The 20,168-nt window shown below is 35.9% G+C and overlaps 1 protein-coding gene across 1 annotated transcript; it reads right to left on the minus strand.

The window, feature by feature from the left end:
* Positions 1-3,244: 3,244 nt before the first annotated feature.
* LOC128203762 (transmembrane protein 201-like) lies at positions 3,245-20,135 on the minus strand. Its single transcript, XM_052905304.1, has 11 exons — positions 19,993-20,135; positions 19,090-19,207; positions 18,293-18,463; positions 17,541-17,741; positions 17,000-17,101; positions 14,769-14,914; positions 14,096-14,287; positions 13,170-13,552; positions 11,583-11,750; positions 10,681-11,178; positions 3,245-4,024 (listed from the first exon to the last, which is right to left on the minus strand). Exons 1-11 carry the CDS (start codon positions 20,061-20,063, stop codon positions 3,918-3,920), a joined length of 2,157 nt encoding a protein of 718 aa, XP_052761264.1. The 5' UTR covers positions 20,064-20,135; the 3' UTR covers positions 3,245-3,917.
* Positions 20,136-20,168: the final 33 nt, after the last annotated feature.

Below are 20,168 nucleotides of genomic sequence, written 5' to 3' on the forward strand. Positions count from 1 at the left end.
TTTGCAACTGGGTCATCCGTGATATTAAAAAAATCATCCATAATATTGAAAAAAAACTTGGTCACTAGGAAGGATCTAACCCCCTGTCACAATTGCCCTTGTCCTGAAAACACTTATTTCACACTTGAATTGATCAGGTGAGCGATACAGGGCCTTCAGGGCCCTCTTGTTTTAATTCCAGGGGATATGGATCCCCCGGCGGGAGACCAAGAATGGGTTGGAATTCCAGGGAATTTTTCTACCTGCTGGGGGATATGGCATGTATGCACACTGAAGGGTGATCGATCAAAATTTCTTGTGTTTTGGCTAGTCCCGGCTATATCTTAGATATGTTTTGCAGGATTTTAAAATGGTTACGATAAGTAGACATTGAGTCACGTGCAGACTCGTGTCTAGGTCAAAGTTCAAAAATGAAGGGTTATTCGTCCAAATTCATTGTATTTGTCTTGTCCGGGCTCTACCTTGTCTATGTATTGAAGGACCATAACATAGGGTGCTTTTTCAAGTTTTTGGCTTGTTTGACATCAATTTCAAGTGCATGCGACTGTTGTCTGCCAATCTTTTTAGTCCCCAGCATATAATAATGCAAAGGGTGTTGTCACATCACATGACACTCAACAACCACAGAGACTCATAAAAAAAACCCGTCATTATGAATCGCCCTAATACTATTATCCATGAATGGAAGTGATTGGTGGCAACTATGAATGGGAAAACTGTTGACAGTTGTTCATCCAGTTGTATAAAATTGGATAAGTTATCTTAGGCTATCTTTTGTCTTGTTTGCACATTAAAGCCATTTGATTGGTCAACACTTAACTGTAAGTATTTGATGAATAATGACCTACCGGGGTATCAATACACATTTTAGCTAATTATAACCAAACAAAATAAATAACCAGTTTTACACAATCGGCCGCACTTGTACAACTGGTGCATTTTCTTTTCATGATCGATCGCTTTCACTTTGTATATTTTAATCTCATTCCAAATAACATTTATGTTTGTATTTATTATGAGGCTGTTGTTTAGGGTAATATTGAAGTATCAATATGTGTAAAGCATTACCAACACTTACTTTCACACGTGTAAATCTCATTTCTGTCAGTAAGAATAAGAATGTGTATCCAACAAGAGTGATGTGGAGGGAGGGACTGCCAACACTGGTAAGTTGGAATGATTTTTAGCTCAACTATTCGAAGAATAGGTGGGCTATACTTAACTCGCCCCAGCGTCGGCGTCCGGTTAAAAGTTTTAGGGCAAGTTGGGATTTTCACTTATTAGTCCAATACCCTACATTCAATTGACTTAATACTTCATGCAGTGGTTCAGGGCCATCACATGATGGGGTTAGATAACTCCACATTATTCTTTACACAGATTATGGCCCATGATTGACTATGGATCTTAGGTTCAAGTTTTAGGGCAAGTTGGAATATTTATTAATAACTTCTATATCCTTTGTTCAATTGACTTAATACTTCACACAGTTGTTCAGGACCATCACACAATGAGGTTACATAACTCCATATTATCCTAAATACAAGTTATGGCCCCTGATTGACTTGGGTTAAAGTTTAAGGGCAGGTTAAAGTTTTAGGGCAAGTTCGGATTTTCACTTAAAACTCCAATACCATTCATTCAATTGACTTAATACTTCACACAGATGTTCAGAGCCATCACATAATAAGGTTAGATAACTCCATATTATCTTTTATACAAATTATGGCCCCTGATTGACTATGGAACTTAGGTTAAAGTTTTAGGGCAGGTTGGGATATTGTTTAATAACTTCTATACCCTTCATTCAATTGACTTAATACTTCACACAATTGTTCAGGACCATCACCCAATGAGGTTACATAAATCCATATCCTCAATACAAGTTATGGCCCCTGATTGACTTAGGTTAAAGTTTTAGGCAAGTAAAAGTTAAGGGCAAGTTGGGATTTTAATAAAATAACTTCTATACTGTTCATTAAATGCACTTCATAAAATTCAAAATTATTTACGGCCATCCTACAACAAGAAACATAACTCTGTTTTAAGCCTAAATACAAATTATGGCCCTTGATTTTTTTTTAATTTCCTTTGAAAGGCATATTTGTATATTCTTAACCACATTTTCATAATGGGAAATCAAGATATTTGAATGACTTGCGTCATAGTTTGGGCGGGCTGGTTGGAGGGCAGCATCAAAGTCACCTTATGTATCAAATAATTTTAGTTAGGTTTGACATAAAGAGACCAAACTTGGTATTATTACATCGTTATTGTATTCCAAGTCAAAGCGGCGTAGTCGAGCGCACTGTCTTACGACGGCTCTTGTTTTTCAGTCCAAGAGGCGTAACTTGACAAGTATTAATGCTAAATAATTATGGCCATTGCTTTACATGTGTACCAAGTTTCATTTCGATATCTTGAATAGTTTTAGAATTTTGACCAATATTATTACTTTTGTACGATGTCCCGAAAACAAGAACTACATTAAGGCTATCACAATAACTTCAGTGTTATTCTTCATAACAGACAAGCTAAATATGAACTTGTATGAAAGAGTTCAATCACACAAGATGCAACCCAACAATGCGTGCACACAATAGGTTGAAAATATTTATTTTCAAAAACACACATGTACATGTCTATAAAATATTCTCTTAATCAAATGTTATAGTGTACAATTAATGCCAAATGTTGCCCTGTAAGTTGAAAATGAATCACTTTATACAAATTTAAGACTAAAATGAAACATGAGAATAGTTGACATGATTTCTTTTAATCTAAATAAATAAATGAGACAAAAAGTAGGTTGATCACATCATTGAAGTGTATGAGCGGTATTCAAATGTATGTGTGGTATTTCAATGTTCATGTGATATACAAAAGTATATGTGGTATTATAATGCATGCAGGGTATTTCAATGTGTGTGCAGTATTTCAATGTATGTGTTATTTCAAATGTATGTGTGGTATTCAAATGTATGTGTGGTATTCAAATGTATGTGGTATTCAAATGTATGGGTGGTATTCAAATGTATGTGTGATATTCAAATGTATGTATTCAAATCTATGTGCGGTATTCAAATGTATGTGTGATATACCAAAGTATATGTGGTATTATAATGCATGCAGGGTATTTCAATGTGTGTGCAGTATTTCAATGTATGTGTTATTTCAAATGTGTGTGCGGTATTCAAATTCATGTGTGGTGTTCAAATGTATGAGTGGTATTCAAATATGTGTGTGGTATTCAAAAGTGTGTGTGGTATTCAAATGTAGGTGTGATATACAAATGTATGTGTGGTATTCAAATGTGTGTGTGGTATTCAAATGTGTGTGTGGTATTCAAAAGTGTGTGTGGTATTCAAATTTATGTGCAATATTTAAATGTATGTGTGATATTCAAATTCATGTGAGGTATTCAAATGTGTGTGTAGTATTCAAAAGTGTGTGTGGTATTCAAATGTATTTGTGATATACAAATGTATGTATGTAAGGTATCCAAATGTAGTTATGGTATTCAAATGTATATATGCTTTCAAATGTATCAGTCGTATTCAACTCCCCTTCCCAGAATTTTGGAACATACAGGTGCATTCACAGGTCAAAATGAAATCTAAATGTTCAAAAGCTTTCATTCACGCTGATAAACAATAGACCAAAGCTAGAAGATTTCTATGTCAATTTTTCTATAAATTTGAAATATGCTAGCACTTTAAAATCCCAATTTCAAACATTTGTATGTTAATGAATGGAATTCATTCCCTGAAACCTTTCTGAAAAGTCCTAAGTACAATTTGTTCTTTTGACCATCACATCACAGTCTCCATTACTGTTAACAACAGTGCATTGTCATCTGTAACATGATTGTTTATGTCCACATGGCCATGTTCTACACATTGATATTTCCCCCACATTCACGTGTCCAATGTTTGTTGCCACGAAAACAGCCCCAACATGATATTGGCAACCAGACTGCCTCCCAGAACAAACCCAAACAGGCCAGATTTCCACCCAACTGATGCTGAAAAAGCAATAACATTACTTAAATGTTAGAATATTGTTAGCAAAATAAGAGATTTTAACAGAAAAAATATTTTATTCATAACATTGCTTGACCTTTAATGCCACTGTTTTATTTCTTTAACAAAGATAAATTTCCATCCATGAATACATCATAACAAGAGGGCCAAATGGCCCTGAATCGCTCACCTGTCATATATTGCACATTCTTCCATTATATACAAATATTGAAAACCTAAGCCTATGAACACGGGGCGTGGCCAATTTTGACCCCAGGGCTAAAGTTTGAACAATCTTAATAGTGGTCCGATAAACAATGCTTCATACCAAATATCTAAGGCCTTCGCCTTTTGGTTTCGGAGAAGAAGATTACTTAAGTTTTCATCATATACATATATAAGGAAACCCATGACCGCCCGGGTGGGGCCATTTTTTGACCCCAGAGCCAAAGATTGAACAATATTGGTACAAGTCAACTAGATGGTATATCATGCCAAATATCTAAGCTCTTGTCACTACTTGATTTTACGTGTGTATCTATATATGTATATTTGTAATTAATTGTTGTATGTGGCCCATATTGAAAATTGGTATGTGTACTAAATATGTTATCCAGTTTAAATTAAGACGTTATTTGTCTTTGTGAGTTCGGAGAAGATTTTTTAAGTTTTCACTATAACCCATATAGAGAAAAACCATCAGCCCCGGGGTGTGGCCAATGTTGACCCCAGGGCCATAATTTGAACAAACTTTGTAGAGGTCCACTAGACGATGAATCATGCCAAATATCTAAGCTCTAAGCCACGTAAGTTCAGAGAAGATGATTTTTGAAGTTTTCACTATAACCCATATAGAGAAAACCCATGACCCCCAAGGGGGCGGGGCCAATTTTGACCCCAAGGCCATAATTTGAACAATCTTTGTAGAGGTCCACTAGATGATGAATCATGCCAAATATCTAAGCTCTAGTCCAAGTAAGTTCAGAGGAGAAGATTTTTGAAGTTTTAACTATAAACATATAGAGAATACCCATGACCCCCTGGGGCGGGGCCAATTTTGACCCCAGGGCCATAATTTGAACAATCTTTGTAGAGGACCACTAGACGATGAATCATGCCAAATATCTAAGCTCTAGACCAAGTAAGTTCAGAGGAGAAGATTTTTTAAGTTTTCACTATAAACATATAGAGAAAATCCATGATCCCCCGGGCGGGGCCAATTTTGACCCAAGGGCCATAATTTGAACAATCTTTGTAGAGGTCCACTAGACGATGAATCATGCCAAATATCTAAGCTCTAGGCCAAGTAAGTTAAGAGGAGAAGATTTTTGAAGTTTTAACTATAAACATATCAAGTATACCCATGACCCCCGGGGCGGGGCCAATTTTGACCCCAAGGCCATAATTTGAACAATCTTTGTAAAGGTCCACTAGACAATGAATCATGCCAAATATCTAAGCTCTAGTCCAAGTAAGTTCAGAGGAGAAGATTTTTGAAGTTTTAACTATAAACTTATAGAGAATACCCATGACCCCCCGGGGCGGGGCCAATTTTGACCCCAGGGCCATAATTTGAACAAACTTTGTAGAGGTCCACTAGACGATGAATCATGCCAAATATCTAAGCTCTAGGCCAAGTAAGTTCAGAGGAGAAGATTTTTGAAGTTTTCACTATAAACATATAGAGAAAACCCATGACCCCCCGGGACGGGGCCAACTTTGACCCCAGGGCCATAATTTGAACAAACTTTGTAGAGGTCCACTAGACGATGAACCATGCCAAATATCTAAGCTCTAGGCCAAGTAAGTTCAGAGGAGAAGATTTTTTAAGGTTTTCACTATAAACATATAGAGAAAACCCATGACCCCCCGGGTCGGGGCCAATTTTGACCCCAGGGCCATAATTTGAACAAACTTTGTAGAGGTCCACTAGACGATGAACCATGCCAAATATCTAAGCTCTAGGCCAAGTAAGTTCAGAGGAGAAGATTTTTTAAGTTTTCACTATAAACATATAGAGAAAACCCATGACCCCCCAGGGCGGGGCCAATTTTGACCCCAGGGCCATAATTTGAACAAACTTTGTAGAGGTCCACCAGACGATGAATCATGCCAAATATCTAAGCTCTAGGCCAAGTAAGTTCAGAGGAGAAGATTTTTTAAGTTTTCACTATAAACATATAGAGAAAACCCATGACCCCCGGGACGTGGCCAATTTTGACCCCAGGTAGCAATAACAACGTAAAAAAATAATTTAATGCGGTATATTAAAGTGATATATCATTTTAAAGGTTATGTCATTATAAACTCAAATATGCACATTTTTTCAAAATCCATCAATTTTTGACAGAATTATGGCCCTTTTAATTTTACATTTTTATCAATTTTTCTGCCAAAATAGGTCAAATTCAAAACTTCGGAATTTAAATGAAATGAATAATGTCAAACAACACATTTTGTTTATTTTCTATAAATTTAATACACATTCCTAAATATCAGAACCTAAACAAAGTTTTAAGCAAATTATTTTACTTTAAAAAAATGATGAAAAAACGTCCATTTTTAAGAAATTTTAAAATTGCTTAATATTTTGAAGAATGAGCTTGAAAAAGGTAAAAGACAAAGAACATTTACATTCTTCCATTCACTGCTTGACTGTTGCATTTTTACAATAGTATAATAAATAGGAAGATTAAAGGCAAACAAAAAATTAGTTGCCATGGTAACCATGTTCATGCAAAAGAATTGGCAACCCCTTATAAATAGCATTCTAAATATAATAAAACAATGATATGCATAAACCTACCTCAATGTTTACTAAAAATAAATTACTATTTACAGAGGTTGGCATTTAAAAAGTAAACAAAAATTACTTCCTGGTTAATTCGGATACTCTCGGCTTTTAAGGTTGCATGCCTTATGAGTCATCAAATTGTTCTTGTTTTTGGCCACTCTCAGAAACGATGTGTTTATAAATAGCCCTTGCGGAAAAATGCGACAGATTACTGAATCAAATGGATAGCATCACTGTGTAGATAAATGAATGAATTTTCAGAAATTCGATGATGCATTGTTGTTCTCTTTCGATTTGGACCTATAATTCAGCATGTTTTATCCCCTGTTTCAGTTTTTGTCAAAATAAAAGCAGAAAATATACATAATAATTCATTAAAGTTATACTCACCGATGCAGGAGACGTCAATGTATCCTTGTAAAGTCATTGACAATCAAAACAATTCTTAAAATATCCGAAATCGAAAGTATAAAATGACAGTCAAAACGTCCCAAGACCGGCAGAAAAACGACATATTACAAAAAAATGCTTGTGAAACTTTTTGCTCGTTTTATTTTGTTTCACATAATTAGATAAAACCCGTACTACAGTTGATAGATAATTTATTCATGATTATTTTGGTACCATTTTCGGCAGTAAGTATAAATGTTTGCAGGAGTAATATCCATTGGAGTGAGGAGTGGTATTAGCATTGTGCAGAATAGGGAAGTGTAAAAAACGACGTTACGTTGTTATTGCTACCCCAGGGCCATAATTTGAACAATCGTGGTAGAGGACCATTTGGTGATCCTACCTACCATATATCAACGGCCTAAGCCTTGTGGTTTGAGAGAAGAAGATTTTTAAAGTTTTTCCTTTTGGTTGCCATGGCAACCAGAGTTCTGTATGGAATTGAATTCTTTGAACAACTTTGATAGAAGACAACCCAAGGAACCTATGAAGTTTTATTAATATTGGCCTAGCGGTTAAGGAGGAGATGTCTTTTAAGTAAATTGTTGACGGACGACGCACGACGCACGACGGACAAAAGGCGATCACAAAAGCTCACCATGTCACAAAATGACAGGTGAGCTAAAAAGGCAATTTCATAAAAAAAATCTAAAAAGATATTATTATAAATTGGAAATAAAATTTAGTAGAATTACGTATGGTTATGTAAATCAATAATAAATCCAAAAATATTTATACAATGTGATTGTAAGTCTTAATAAGAACAATTAATATCTGCCATAAATAGAATGATACAAGAAAATCCAAATAGACATTATTTAAGAGTCGGTAGTTGCACTTGCAAAATGATAATCATATTTATCAGATATATGAAACAGCTGAAAGTTCTCAAACATAGACATTTATGTTCAAATATCACCGGTAAATAAAAATAATTGACCTAGTGACCTAGTTTTTAACCTGGGTTGACCCAATATGGAACTTGACCTAGCTTATGTTAAGATGATCATTCTGACCAAGTTTCATTAAGATAAGGCTAAAATTGTGACCTCTATTTTGTTCACAAGGTTTTTCTAATAATTGACCTAGTGACCTAGTTATTGACTGCGTATGACCCAATATCGAACTTGACCCAGATTTTATAGAGATGATCATTCTGACCAAGTTGCATTAAGATTAGCCTAAAATTGTGACTTCTATTGTGTTCACAAGGTTTTTGTACTAATTGACCTAGTGACCTAGTTATTGACCGCAGATGACCCAATATCGAACTTGACCTAGATTTTATAGAGATGATCATTCTGACCAAGTTGCATTGAGATTAGGCTAAAATTGTGACCTCTATTGTGTTCACAAGGTTTTTGTACTAATTGACCTAGTGACCTAGTTATTGACCGTGAATGACCCAATATCAAACTTGACCTACATTTTATAGCGATGATCATTCTGACCAAGTTGCATTGAGATTAGGCTAAAATTGTGACCTCTATTGTGTTCACAAGGTTTTTCTACTAATTGACCTAGTGACCTAGTTATTGACCGCGGATGACCCAATATCGATCTTGACCTAAATTTTATAGAGATGATCATTCTGACCAGGTTGCATTGAGATTAGGCTAAAATTGTGACCTCTAATGTGTTCACAAGGTATTTCTACTAATTGACCTACTGACCTAGTTTTTGACCCCAGATGACCCAATATCGAACTTGACCTAGATTTCATACAGATGATCAGTCTGACCAAGTTTCATAAAGATTAGGTCAAAATTGTGACCTCTGTTGTGTTCACAAGGTTTTTCTAATAATTGACCTAGTGACCTAGTTATTGACTGCGGATGACCCAATATCGAACTTGACCTAGATTTTATAGAGATGATTATTCTGACCAAGTTGCATTGAGATTAGGCTAAAATTGTGACCTCTATTGTGTTCACAAGGTTTTTGTACTAATTGACCTAGTGACCTAGTTGTTGACCGCGGATGACCCAATATCGAACTTGACCTACATTTTATAGAGATGATCATTCTGACCAAGTTGCATTGAGATTAGGCTAAAATTGTGACCTCTATTGTGTTCACAAGGTTTTTCTACTAATTGACCTAGTGACCTAGTTATTGACCACGGATGACCCAATATCGAACTTGACCTAGATTTTATAGAGATGATCATTCTGACCAAGTTGCATTGAGATTAGGCTAAAATTGTGACCTCTATTGTGTTCACAAGGTTTTTGTACTAATTGACCTAGTGACCTAGTTATTGACCGTGAATGACCCAATATCAAACTTGACCTACATTTTACAGCGATGATCATTCTGACCAATTTGCATTGAGATTAGGCTAAAATTGTGACCTCTATTGTGTTCACAAGGTTTTTCTACTAATTGACCTAGTGACCTAGTTATTGACCGCGGATGACCCAATATCGAACTTGACCTAGATTTTATAGAGATGATCATTCTGACCAAGTTGCATTGAGATTAGGCTAAAATTGTGACCTCTAATGTGTTCACAAGGTATTTCTACTAATTGACCTACTGACCTAGTTTTTGACCCCAGATGACCCAATATCGAACTTGACCTAGATTTCATACAGATGATCAGTCTGACCAAGTTTCATAAAGATTAGGTCAAAATTGTGACCTCTGTTGTGTTCACAAGGTTTTTCTAATAATTGACCTAGTGACCTAGTTATTGACTGCGGATGACCCAATATCGAACTTGACCTAGATTTTATAAGAGATGATTATTCTGACCAAGTTGCATTGAGATTAGGCTAAAATTGTGACCTCTATTGTGTTCACAAGGTTTTTCTAATAATTGACCTAGTGACCTAGTTGTTGACCGCGGATGACCCAATATCAAACTTGACCTACATTTTATAGAGATGATCATTCTGACCAAGTTGCATTGAGATTAGGCTAAAATTGTGACCTCTATTGTGTTCACAAGGTTTTTCTACTAATTGACCTAGTGACCTAATTATTGACCGCGGATGACCCAATATCGAACTTGACCTAGATTTTATAGAGATGACCATTCTGACCAAGTTGCATTGAGATTAGGCTAAAATTGTGACCTCTATTGTGTTCACAAGGTTTTTCTACTAATTGACCTAGTGACCTAGTTTTTGACCCCAGATGACCCAATATCGAACTTGACCTAGATTTTATAGAGATGATCAGTCTGACCAAGTTTCATAAAGATTAGGTCAAAATTGTGACCTCTATTGTGTTCACAAGCAATTGTGAACGGACGGACGGACGGACGACGGACGAAGAGTGATCACAAAAGCTCACCTTGTCACTACGTGACAGGTGAGCTAAAAAATTATTACAACAAAAGCTTCATGCTGTATGCAAAAGCTTTGATAAAGACAACTTAAAGTTAAGGTACATGTAACTTGTTCTTACCACTGTTTTCCTGAAGCATTGAGCCAGATGTGCTGTGTACCCTACATCTTTGAGTCACCGATGTGAAGTCAGTCAAATTATCCAGCTCTTCATCGGAATGATCTGACATCTCCGCCCTTCTTACCACTGGGGAGTACCTCTTGGGCATACAGTTGTTTCTTCTAGCAGATAAGCTTGACCTTGACCTGATATGTGAATTTCCTTGAGTAGGAGTTGATGCCCATGAAAGCTGAGAAAAGCTATCACTGCGGTGTGGCAAACGGGAGAATGGTGATTGACCAAAAGTATAAGACACAGGAGTAGATGATCGTTTTGGGGTGTGAGGTAGATCATGATTGCTGGAAGTCTTCATTGGAGTAAAGGCAGAGGACTGGGAAACTGATGAGTGGTTGCTATGAAGACTGTTGTTGCCATGGAGATTAAAAGAGGTAGGAAAATCTGGAGAATTAACAAAAAACAGGCTTGGCTGGTAGGTTGATGGCAAGTTTGGTGAACCTCCTGGAATGAAGATAAGTATTGAATATTTACAAAACAACAGTTTAAACAACATGAAGAAGAAAGTCCATTTTCCTTATAATCATGTTAACATGCAAATGTCGTTCTTCTTTTTTCTGAATATTGCATACAATATAATTTTATATAGTTTTATGTACAGCAATTTTTCTTCAAGCAAATGAACAAATTTGGTTGATATTTGACTGTTTCGTTTGAACATTATCACAGACTTAGAGAAATTGAAATACTGGATTTGCTTTAATAATCAACCCAGTCTTATAAACGAGTCTGACAAAAGCACCAGATTTCATGGGCAAAGTTAGGGAGTCGTCTTATAAGCGGGTCGCCTTATAGTCAGAGAAATACGGTACCGGTAATTTAAATACAACATTTTCCTGCAGACTTACTATGGCTTTCCATTCTTGAAGCATGAGAAAACAAAGCAGGAGAAATGAGCGGCCTCTTTTGACTCTGTGACCTCAGGCCATCCAGTACAGACTGGTTACAAATACTTCCTCTTGTAGACTGGTCTGAGCTACTTCCTGTGGTAGACTGTGTCACAGTTGAAAACAAGCCTGAAGTACAGAAAATCCCACTGTGAAATACCAATGATTACATGTTTACAACTCATCATAAAATCAATGTTATTTGTACTGCTTTGTTGGTCAAAATTAACACAAGCGTTGCCGTAAGCCCTGCACAGGTAAAATATCTCCTGGGTTGCTCAAATTTTGAATTTTATATAGCAGGGCTTGATAAAACAAGAGCTGTCACTGTATGTGACGAATGCCCCCGAATGTGACATTGACCTACGAACAAGGTCAGTACATGAAAAGTTGATCTTGCCTTTAGGTGTCAAATACATATGGCAAGTTATTTTAAATTGCCTCTGAACATAAAAAAATACCACCCATACTTGACAACCTACACTGTTATGTCCTTATATTCAGAATTCCCTTGTGAATAAACACTTAGTGTATCTTCCACCTTAGAGGTAGGGACATGGGTCTTGCACACGACACGTCGTCTTCGTATGTGAAACACATGTAGCAAGTTATTTTAAAATCTGTCCATACAAGAGAAAGTTACAGCCCGGACACGACAACCTATACCCTATGTCCTTGTATGCAGCATTCCATTGTGAATAAACACTAAGTGTGACCTTGACCTTTGAGGTAGGGACACGGGTCTTGCACGCGACACATCGTCTTGATATGTGGAACACATGTGGCAAGTTATTTTAAAATCTGTCCATACAAGGGAAAGTTACAGCCCGGACACGACAACCTATACTCTATATCCTTATATGCAGCACTCCATTGTGAATAAACACTATGTGTGACCTTGACCTTTGAGGTAGGGACACGGGTCTTGCACGCGACACGTTGTCTTGGTATGTGGAACACATGTGGCAAGTTATTTTAAAATCTGTCCATACAAGGGAAAGTTACAGCCCGGACACGACAACCTATACTCTATGTCCTTATATGCAGCACTCCATTGTGAATAAACACTAAGTGTGACCTTGACCTTTGAGGTAGGGACACGGGTCTTGCACGCAACACGTCGTCTTGGTATGTGGTACACATGTGGCAAGTTATTTTAAAATCTGTCCATACAAGAGAAAGTTACAGTCCGGACACGACAACCTATACTCTATGTCCTTATATGCAGCCCTCCATTGTGAATAAACACTAAGTGTGACCTTGACCTTTGAGGTAGGGACACGAGTCTTGCACGCCACATGTCGTCTTGGTATGTGGAACACATGTGGCAAGTTATTTTAAATCTGTCCATACAAGGGAAAGTTACAGAGTCGGATGGACGGACGGACGGTGCGATTTTAATATGCCCACCTTCGGGGGCATAAAAATTGATGTTAAGCAGAATTCAGACTTGTTCATCTAAAAATGTAATGTCGGTGACTGTTTCTTTTGTTGTTGTTTTTTTATACATTATATGGGTATTTTCAAAATAAAGGAAGTCTTTTTTACCAGAGTTGTTCCTTGGAATTAAGCCTGGTTCCCCAAGACTGCAGGCATGCAGTTCAAATGTAGTTTCATGTACACTTTCATCTAAACCTGGCTCAGTTTTCACCTTAATGTTTGGGTCAAGGCCATTTTCATTTGGCTCATTTGATTTCATAACTCTCTGTCGTTTACTTTGAGGCCTGGATGTGGTAACCTCGTTGTCCTGTATATTTCTGACTTCTGACCTTGGATAATCAGGTGACCTTGACCCTGACATATCATCACATTCTAACCTTGACCTTTCATTTTGCCCAGACCTATCAGTGACATCACTGTGAAACTGGCTAACGGATGATAAAGGAGAAACGCTGCTAGCTGTGTCAGAAAAACTGGAGTCCAGTTGTTGTCTGAAAAATATTTCAAAAACTGAGCATACAATATTTTTATTATACCCTGACAAATGGGTTAGTGTATTTATGTTGAAAACAAATACCGTACTGGAGCACAGTATCATACCACTTAACAATATTGTTCCCATATTTTTATTAAGAGTCTCATTTTTTTTAAAGCTGTATATCTATCTGTGTAATTGCTACAAGTGTTGTCAACTACCAGTACCAGCATATAATTCAATAAATGTATATTTTTTATTTTATGAAACAATGGGTTGAATGAACATTGTTATTATCTTTAAAACGTAATCTATTCTATGATGAGCACATATATTTAAATGAAACAGGCAGAGCTGAAACAATTGTATCACAATGTGTAAATAGAACTGCAGATCGTAAGTCTGTCAATTAATCTTCCAGAGAAGTGTAAAACTTGAAAGTTAACAACAATGCTGTAAACAAATTTAATAAAGCTCTTAACAATTGAACCATTGTTTACATAAGCGTTCCGAGAAAAATCTGGTGTAATCTCAGTACTTGCAATACAGCAACATTTACCTTGTCAATGTGATGTCAGACTGGTTTCTCCTCCTTCTGTTAGTGACTAGACTGCCAATACAGACACAAACATTAGCGACCAGTCCAGCGAGGAAGTATAACAGGTAATCAGATGTCAAACGGAGGTAACCAGTCTCCAACAATAGCAGTACCAGCCAAAATGGGCAGCCAAGCACATCAACAATGTGTAACCTGGAACATTACACACACAAACATTGGCAACCAGTCCAGCTGTTTATAAAGATACAAAACGGAGGTAACCAGTCTCCAATAATAGCAGTACCAGCCACAATGGGCAGCCAAGCACATCAACCATGTGAACCTTGACATATTACACACAAAACATTAGTGACAAGTCGAGCCAGCGAGAAGGTCTCGATAGGTATTTAAGACACAAACACAGGTAACCAGTCTCAAACAATAGCAGTACTAACCACACTGGGCAGCCGAGCACATTTCACATGTGCTACCTGAAACATTGCACACACAAACATTAGCACCCAGTCCAGCCAGGATAGGTAATCAGGATACAAACAGAGGTAAGATAATTTCACTGTTTCTTCTAACAATCTTATCAGTATTGAATTGATAGCCAGTTAAAATTAATGGTCATCCATGTTTTACCCATATAGCAAAGCTGTAAATAACCGACATTACAAATGGTACTATTTACCTGTATTTGCCAAGGATGAGTTTCGCCAGTATACAAGATGTAAGCCCTACAGCAGTGATTGTTTGAGTATGAAGATCCAGCCACAGTAGGTATGGGTGCAGTGGTAGTAGCAGCTTCTGCCAGTCAGCTTTACCAGTCAGGTCAACCTGACGGTGGATCAAATGTGTACAGTTACATATGTTAATAGTATGACAAAATGTTTGCTTGAGACAATATCCATGATGGCATTCTGATTTTCTGAGCATACAATGAAATTGGAACAGAATCAGAATCCCAAGAAAACAATCCAAACAAATAATAAAAGCTTCTATGTATTTAACAAATATTTTGTGCCGTACAAGTACCAAGTATTGACAAGACACAATTTTTTTGTCTGTTTGTCATTTACTTAACTGTAATCCAATTTATGATAATAAGATAGCATCATGGGAATTTGTAAGACATATATGTGCACATATTCCACTAGTATCTTTACAACACATGATACATATTCCCTTGTTCCCATATAAGGCCAAATAAAAAATAGGTGCGTTTCAGGTAACGCTGCCAAAAATAAATAGGGTAGGTAGGTCGGAATATTTTTATTTTTTTCGATATATCGATTTCAGTAACTGTTGACTCAGACTGTACCAAAAATAAAAGTCATCAATTTTTAGGTTTATCAGCAGCTTTTAAACATGTTCCATGCTTCAAAGGAAACAATCTTTATTTGTCTGGTTAAATACTTTGACAATGATGGTTGGATTTCAACTAAGTTATGGTACACCACTCTTTTATTATTAAAGACTTTCCAGGAACGGTTTTACTTTTCTTTATGCACCCTTTTGCTTTCAATCACCCACTGTAGTATGCTAACCTGCCTGTTACATAATTACATGGAGAGTGGGACAGCAAATTTACCATATAAGCCATCAGCCAAGAAAACCTCAATGCTGTCAAGAGGTCATGGAGGTTCTGGTTTGAAGAACAAGTAACATGCAGGTTTTATTGCCAAAATTGCACCCTTAAGTCTGACATATCAATCCGAAATCAGTATCTGACACATTTGTATCTGACAAGAAAATAAAGTTCAAGAATTGAAATATACCTGTCACACAAGCACAAACTACCCGTAATTCACCTTTAGAGTTTGGACACTAAAAATTCGGACACCCATTATTAATTTCAAAAATAATTTATTTTGCGTAGTGACTACCTAATTTTCGGACACCCAAAGGACATCGATTATGACTTTTACAGTTACTAAGTGACTTTTACAGTTACTAAGTCTCACAGACAAAGATTATTGATCTTTATCCTTAGAATGTATTTGCCTGGATAGATTACCTCACCGTATACATCACTGTGACAAGTTAATTAGTTACTACCCATCCTAAACGATTTATTGCCTGTTGAAAAGGAAGTGTGATATATGTAATGGAGGATTAAAGAAACAACAAGGGCAATCAAGGGATTAAGAAAACACAGACATGACATGTTTGTAAAACGATCCGCCAATAAACTTTGAAACTTGTACCACACTTTTAATATAGACCCTATGAAGCAACAATCGTACAGTAATACTCATTGAAACATCAATAGAACAATAAAAAACAACACATTCAATGATACAGGTAATGATTTAATGTGATGATTTAAAGTTAGAAATGCAATACTTAAGTTACAATCGAAAACACCACCCAGACGCATTAATCCTGCATAACAGGAGATCCTCGTGGGTATAACTGTGAGTTATGTGATGTCACACAGTGTGACTGTTTGATCTTAAGCTGATAGAAGGTGTTTATTCATTTCAGTGCATGTATAAAATGGTGTTGAATGGGATTTTAATTAACTTGATGAAGGAGTAACACCTAAAGGCGTTATAACCATCGATAACTATGGATAAATTAATAAGTGGTAAAATGCAGACATGAAGAAAAAAGGCAGGTTTAACATACATGGAGATAAAATGTAACAATGGTTATTTTCGATGAATTCGGACAGCGAAAAAAATCATTATTTTTAAGGTGTCCGAACTCTAAGGTGAATTACGGTTAATACAATCAGAAATCCAACTCTAATATTGTCAACTTTTCGTATACATTTCGTAACAAATGCTTTTCGTACCCAAATCACATTTTTTTCAGGGAAAAATAGGTTAGGGACGGCGGAAAAAAATAGGGTCGGTCGGGTAACCTGAAACAGACCTATTTTTTATTTGGCCTAAGTGCTATTGAAGGTTTACTTACTTCTCTGGCAGCTAGCAAGACAGCACATCCAAGTGAGACACCATGTAACACCACACTGGCCACAATACTCTTGTTCCATGAATGGTCTCGGTAGCTTGAATGCTGAAATTTTGAATATAATATTATTCTAAAGTACATGTGTGACTGATTAGATAATTATCATATCAATAAATTGAAGAACAAAAATGCAATTAATGCATCTTGGGCAAAAAAAACAAGGGGCGCCAATTTTATCAGTGAGTTAATACCAAGTAGTTTTTCAACAGGGGAGTTCCTCTGTCTAAAGTCTCTACTAGCTACAAAATCACTTAAAACATCTTGATTAAACTTTCCCCAGCACATATTCTATGTATTTTTTACAAAAACATGTACCATAATTTGAGAAATCTGTCGGAAATTCCACATATTCTTTTAAGTTTCATTTTATGATAATGATGATCTGAGACTTCTAATTCCCAGAAAAAAATAAATACCGAAACCAAACTGACAAATATAAGTGTCTTACTTTTTATGACAGACAAGATCATAATAATTTATTTACCAATAAAGTTTGCTGCTCCTCTCTGTAAGAATTTAATCCTATCAGATTCCTCTGTGAGTCATCCAGGTGACTGAGACGCATGGCTATAGCCTCATCCTGAGTTTCAAGCTCCTGGGCGACATTGATCTCACACTGCTGACAAAGGCGGTAAACTTTCTCCAGATGTCTGCTGAATGCCTCCACTTCTGCGTTAAAGTTCTTCTGTAATTTCGGAAACAAATGACAATATATTGCATAAAACAATTGGGTACAACTTATTATTTTTAGCAATTGCTCAAGTGCACTTCAACTAGAATTATCGTCATTCTCATACAGATATAAAAATTTGAACCATACAATGTTGTATCATGAGTTCGAGGTTCAGAAAGGATTTCAGTATTTTTGATATATTGGGGTCCCGATGATCAAAGAGTGCCAAATGCAGATGCCAATGCTGAGCAACTGTTCAAATTTTGAGGAGTTACTGGCATAATGTACTGGCATTGTGCACATGTATAGTACCAAGTTTGATAATATTTTTAAGTTATATCATCACCAACAATGATTAACAACATCAACATTATGATGAAAAACATTATGATGAAAAGTGGATGTTTTGCTTTGAAAAACAGATGAATTGATTAATAACATTTAAAGGTGGCCACTTCTATTTATAAGCAAGATCATGCAAATTTTCTTTAAACAAATTAAAAGGAAGGCTTTACTTAACTATTCTGTGAGCAATTTGAGAACATTGCAAGGCTAGAACTAACCTCATCATACGGAGTGAAGTTAGCCAGCTGCTTGACCTTGAGCAGCTGATTTTGTGAGCACCTGTCACACAAGAGGTCATGACCTCCCAGAAACTCTGCCTCCTTACATTTGAATGGTCGATTCAACTTCTCATCATATTGGGCTAGGATTGGTTTATTGTAATTCCCATCCTGTGATAAAAGTCATAAAAATATGAAGAATACTGAATAATAAGAATTACCCATTACCATACATTGAATGGCACTGGGCTGATTGTTCAGAACTTTGTAAAAGTTAACAAAGGGATAAAGAACATTGTTGTTTATTTTTAAACATGAAAAGTTGATGTGCTGACTTATTTGAATATAAACAAGTACAGCTGAAATTAATTCCTAAATTCTTGTTAGAAATACAGCAGATCACAAGTGTATTCATTAAACTTCAGTTAATGATTTGTACGTTTACAATGATTACATTAACAAAGTTTTTAACAAAGGCCCATTGAATTGTTAAACTATCACTTACAGCGCATTTGGTTTACTCTTACCCACGTTGCTCAAAATACATACAAGTAGTGTATTCGACTTTTTCTGGGATGAAAAAATGTATGTGTTATCATACCAATTTTTTTTATTTGTTTTGTATTAATAATCACATCAAGAACAGAAAGCATGAAACATCGATACATGAAAACAGCCATATTTCCTAATTATTTAGCTATTATACAATCCCAGGAATTAACACTCACGTAACTGTAAGGCTACTTCTAAAACATATTCCTAACAGTACCAATGACATGCCTATTAAACATGTATACCTTATCAAACCCATTATACTGTTCACACTTGGAGCAGTCCCAGGAGTTTCTGTTACTGTACGGAACAGAAGATTTTACCCCACAAAACCAACAGTTGACTCTGGCTGGAAAACGGGGTCTGCAATAATCATGTACAACATTGTTAAATCATACATGGGAAATTGTGGAAAATAAGAGACTGATACAAACTTTTAAAAGATTAAGACATTTCATGCACACAACCAACACCAGCTCCACCACTTATCGGTGGTTTACTTCTACAAATGCTGTTATTAATGCATACAAAGTATGCACTTAGTTCTTAATGATTGTCTATTCCAAATAATTGTACAGTGACATATTTTTTTTTAAGATTTTTGATATATATGGCAAATCCTTCACGTACAAATACAAATTGTTTTGTACCAAAAGTGGAAAGTTGTTCCAATAGGGATTCCAGGTTAAAGCATACTGTGTCTATAAAATATCATAAAAAACAAGAAATATTATCAGATAATGTTATATCATATTAGTTCCGTACACACAAAAAAAAAAATTAACCAATTTTTATGAGTTTGATGTGTTTTTCTCCATTTCATACTGTTAAAAACAACGATAGATAGATAGATAGATAGATTTATTCGTGCATATATATGTCATAGTAACAAACCAAATATCTCATAAAGTTATAACAACTTTATACATGAACAGATGAAGCCATTGAATGGCTGTGCATTTCATGCTTGTTTGTTGCAAAATATCTTTGCACTTACGTAGTTAAATATGAATATAAATCTTAATTATCTATTTCAAATAAAAAATACTTCTCTAAATACAATTTCAATATTGTCCAATATATATGTCCGAAATGTTCAATCCGAACAGCTAAAAGTTTTAAAGTTTTCGAAAGATTATAGGCATTACCTTGTGATTTTGAATAGTACCACGACGAAGGGAATTACGAAGCAAACAAAAGCAACTGCTGGCAATAACATTTTGTGCTTTTAAAGTATACTTTTGATGAAACAGAGGAATGAGAATGTACACATTTTACCGGTCAAAGGGGAGCAACTCTTTTAAGGAGACTAAAATATTATTTT

Source organism: Mya arenaria, chromosome 9, assembly GCF_026914265.1.
Source record: "Mya arenaria isolate MELC-2E11 chromosome 9, ASM2691426v1".
Classification (NCBI taxonomy): domain Eukaryota; kingdom Metazoa; phylum Mollusca; class Bivalvia; order Myida; family Myidae; genus Mya; species Mya arenaria.

What these genes read in the sequence shown, in the direction of transcription:
- LOC128203762 (XM_052905304.1), bottom strand. Translation starts at nt 20,063, where the DNA reads ATGTTATTGCCAGCAGTTGCTTTTGTTTGCTTCGTAATTCCCTTCGTC. An exon ending in AGGAGCAGCAAACTTTATTG is followed by an intron (nt 17,102 to 17,540) that starts GTAAATAAATTA and finishes TCAAAATTTCAG; the next exon opens with CATTCAAGCTACCGAGACCA. An exon ending in AATTCCAAGGAACAACTCTG is followed by an intron (nt 11,751 to 13,169) that starts GTAAAAAAGACT and finishes TCTGTACTTCAG; the next exon opens with GCTTGTTTTCAACTGTGACA.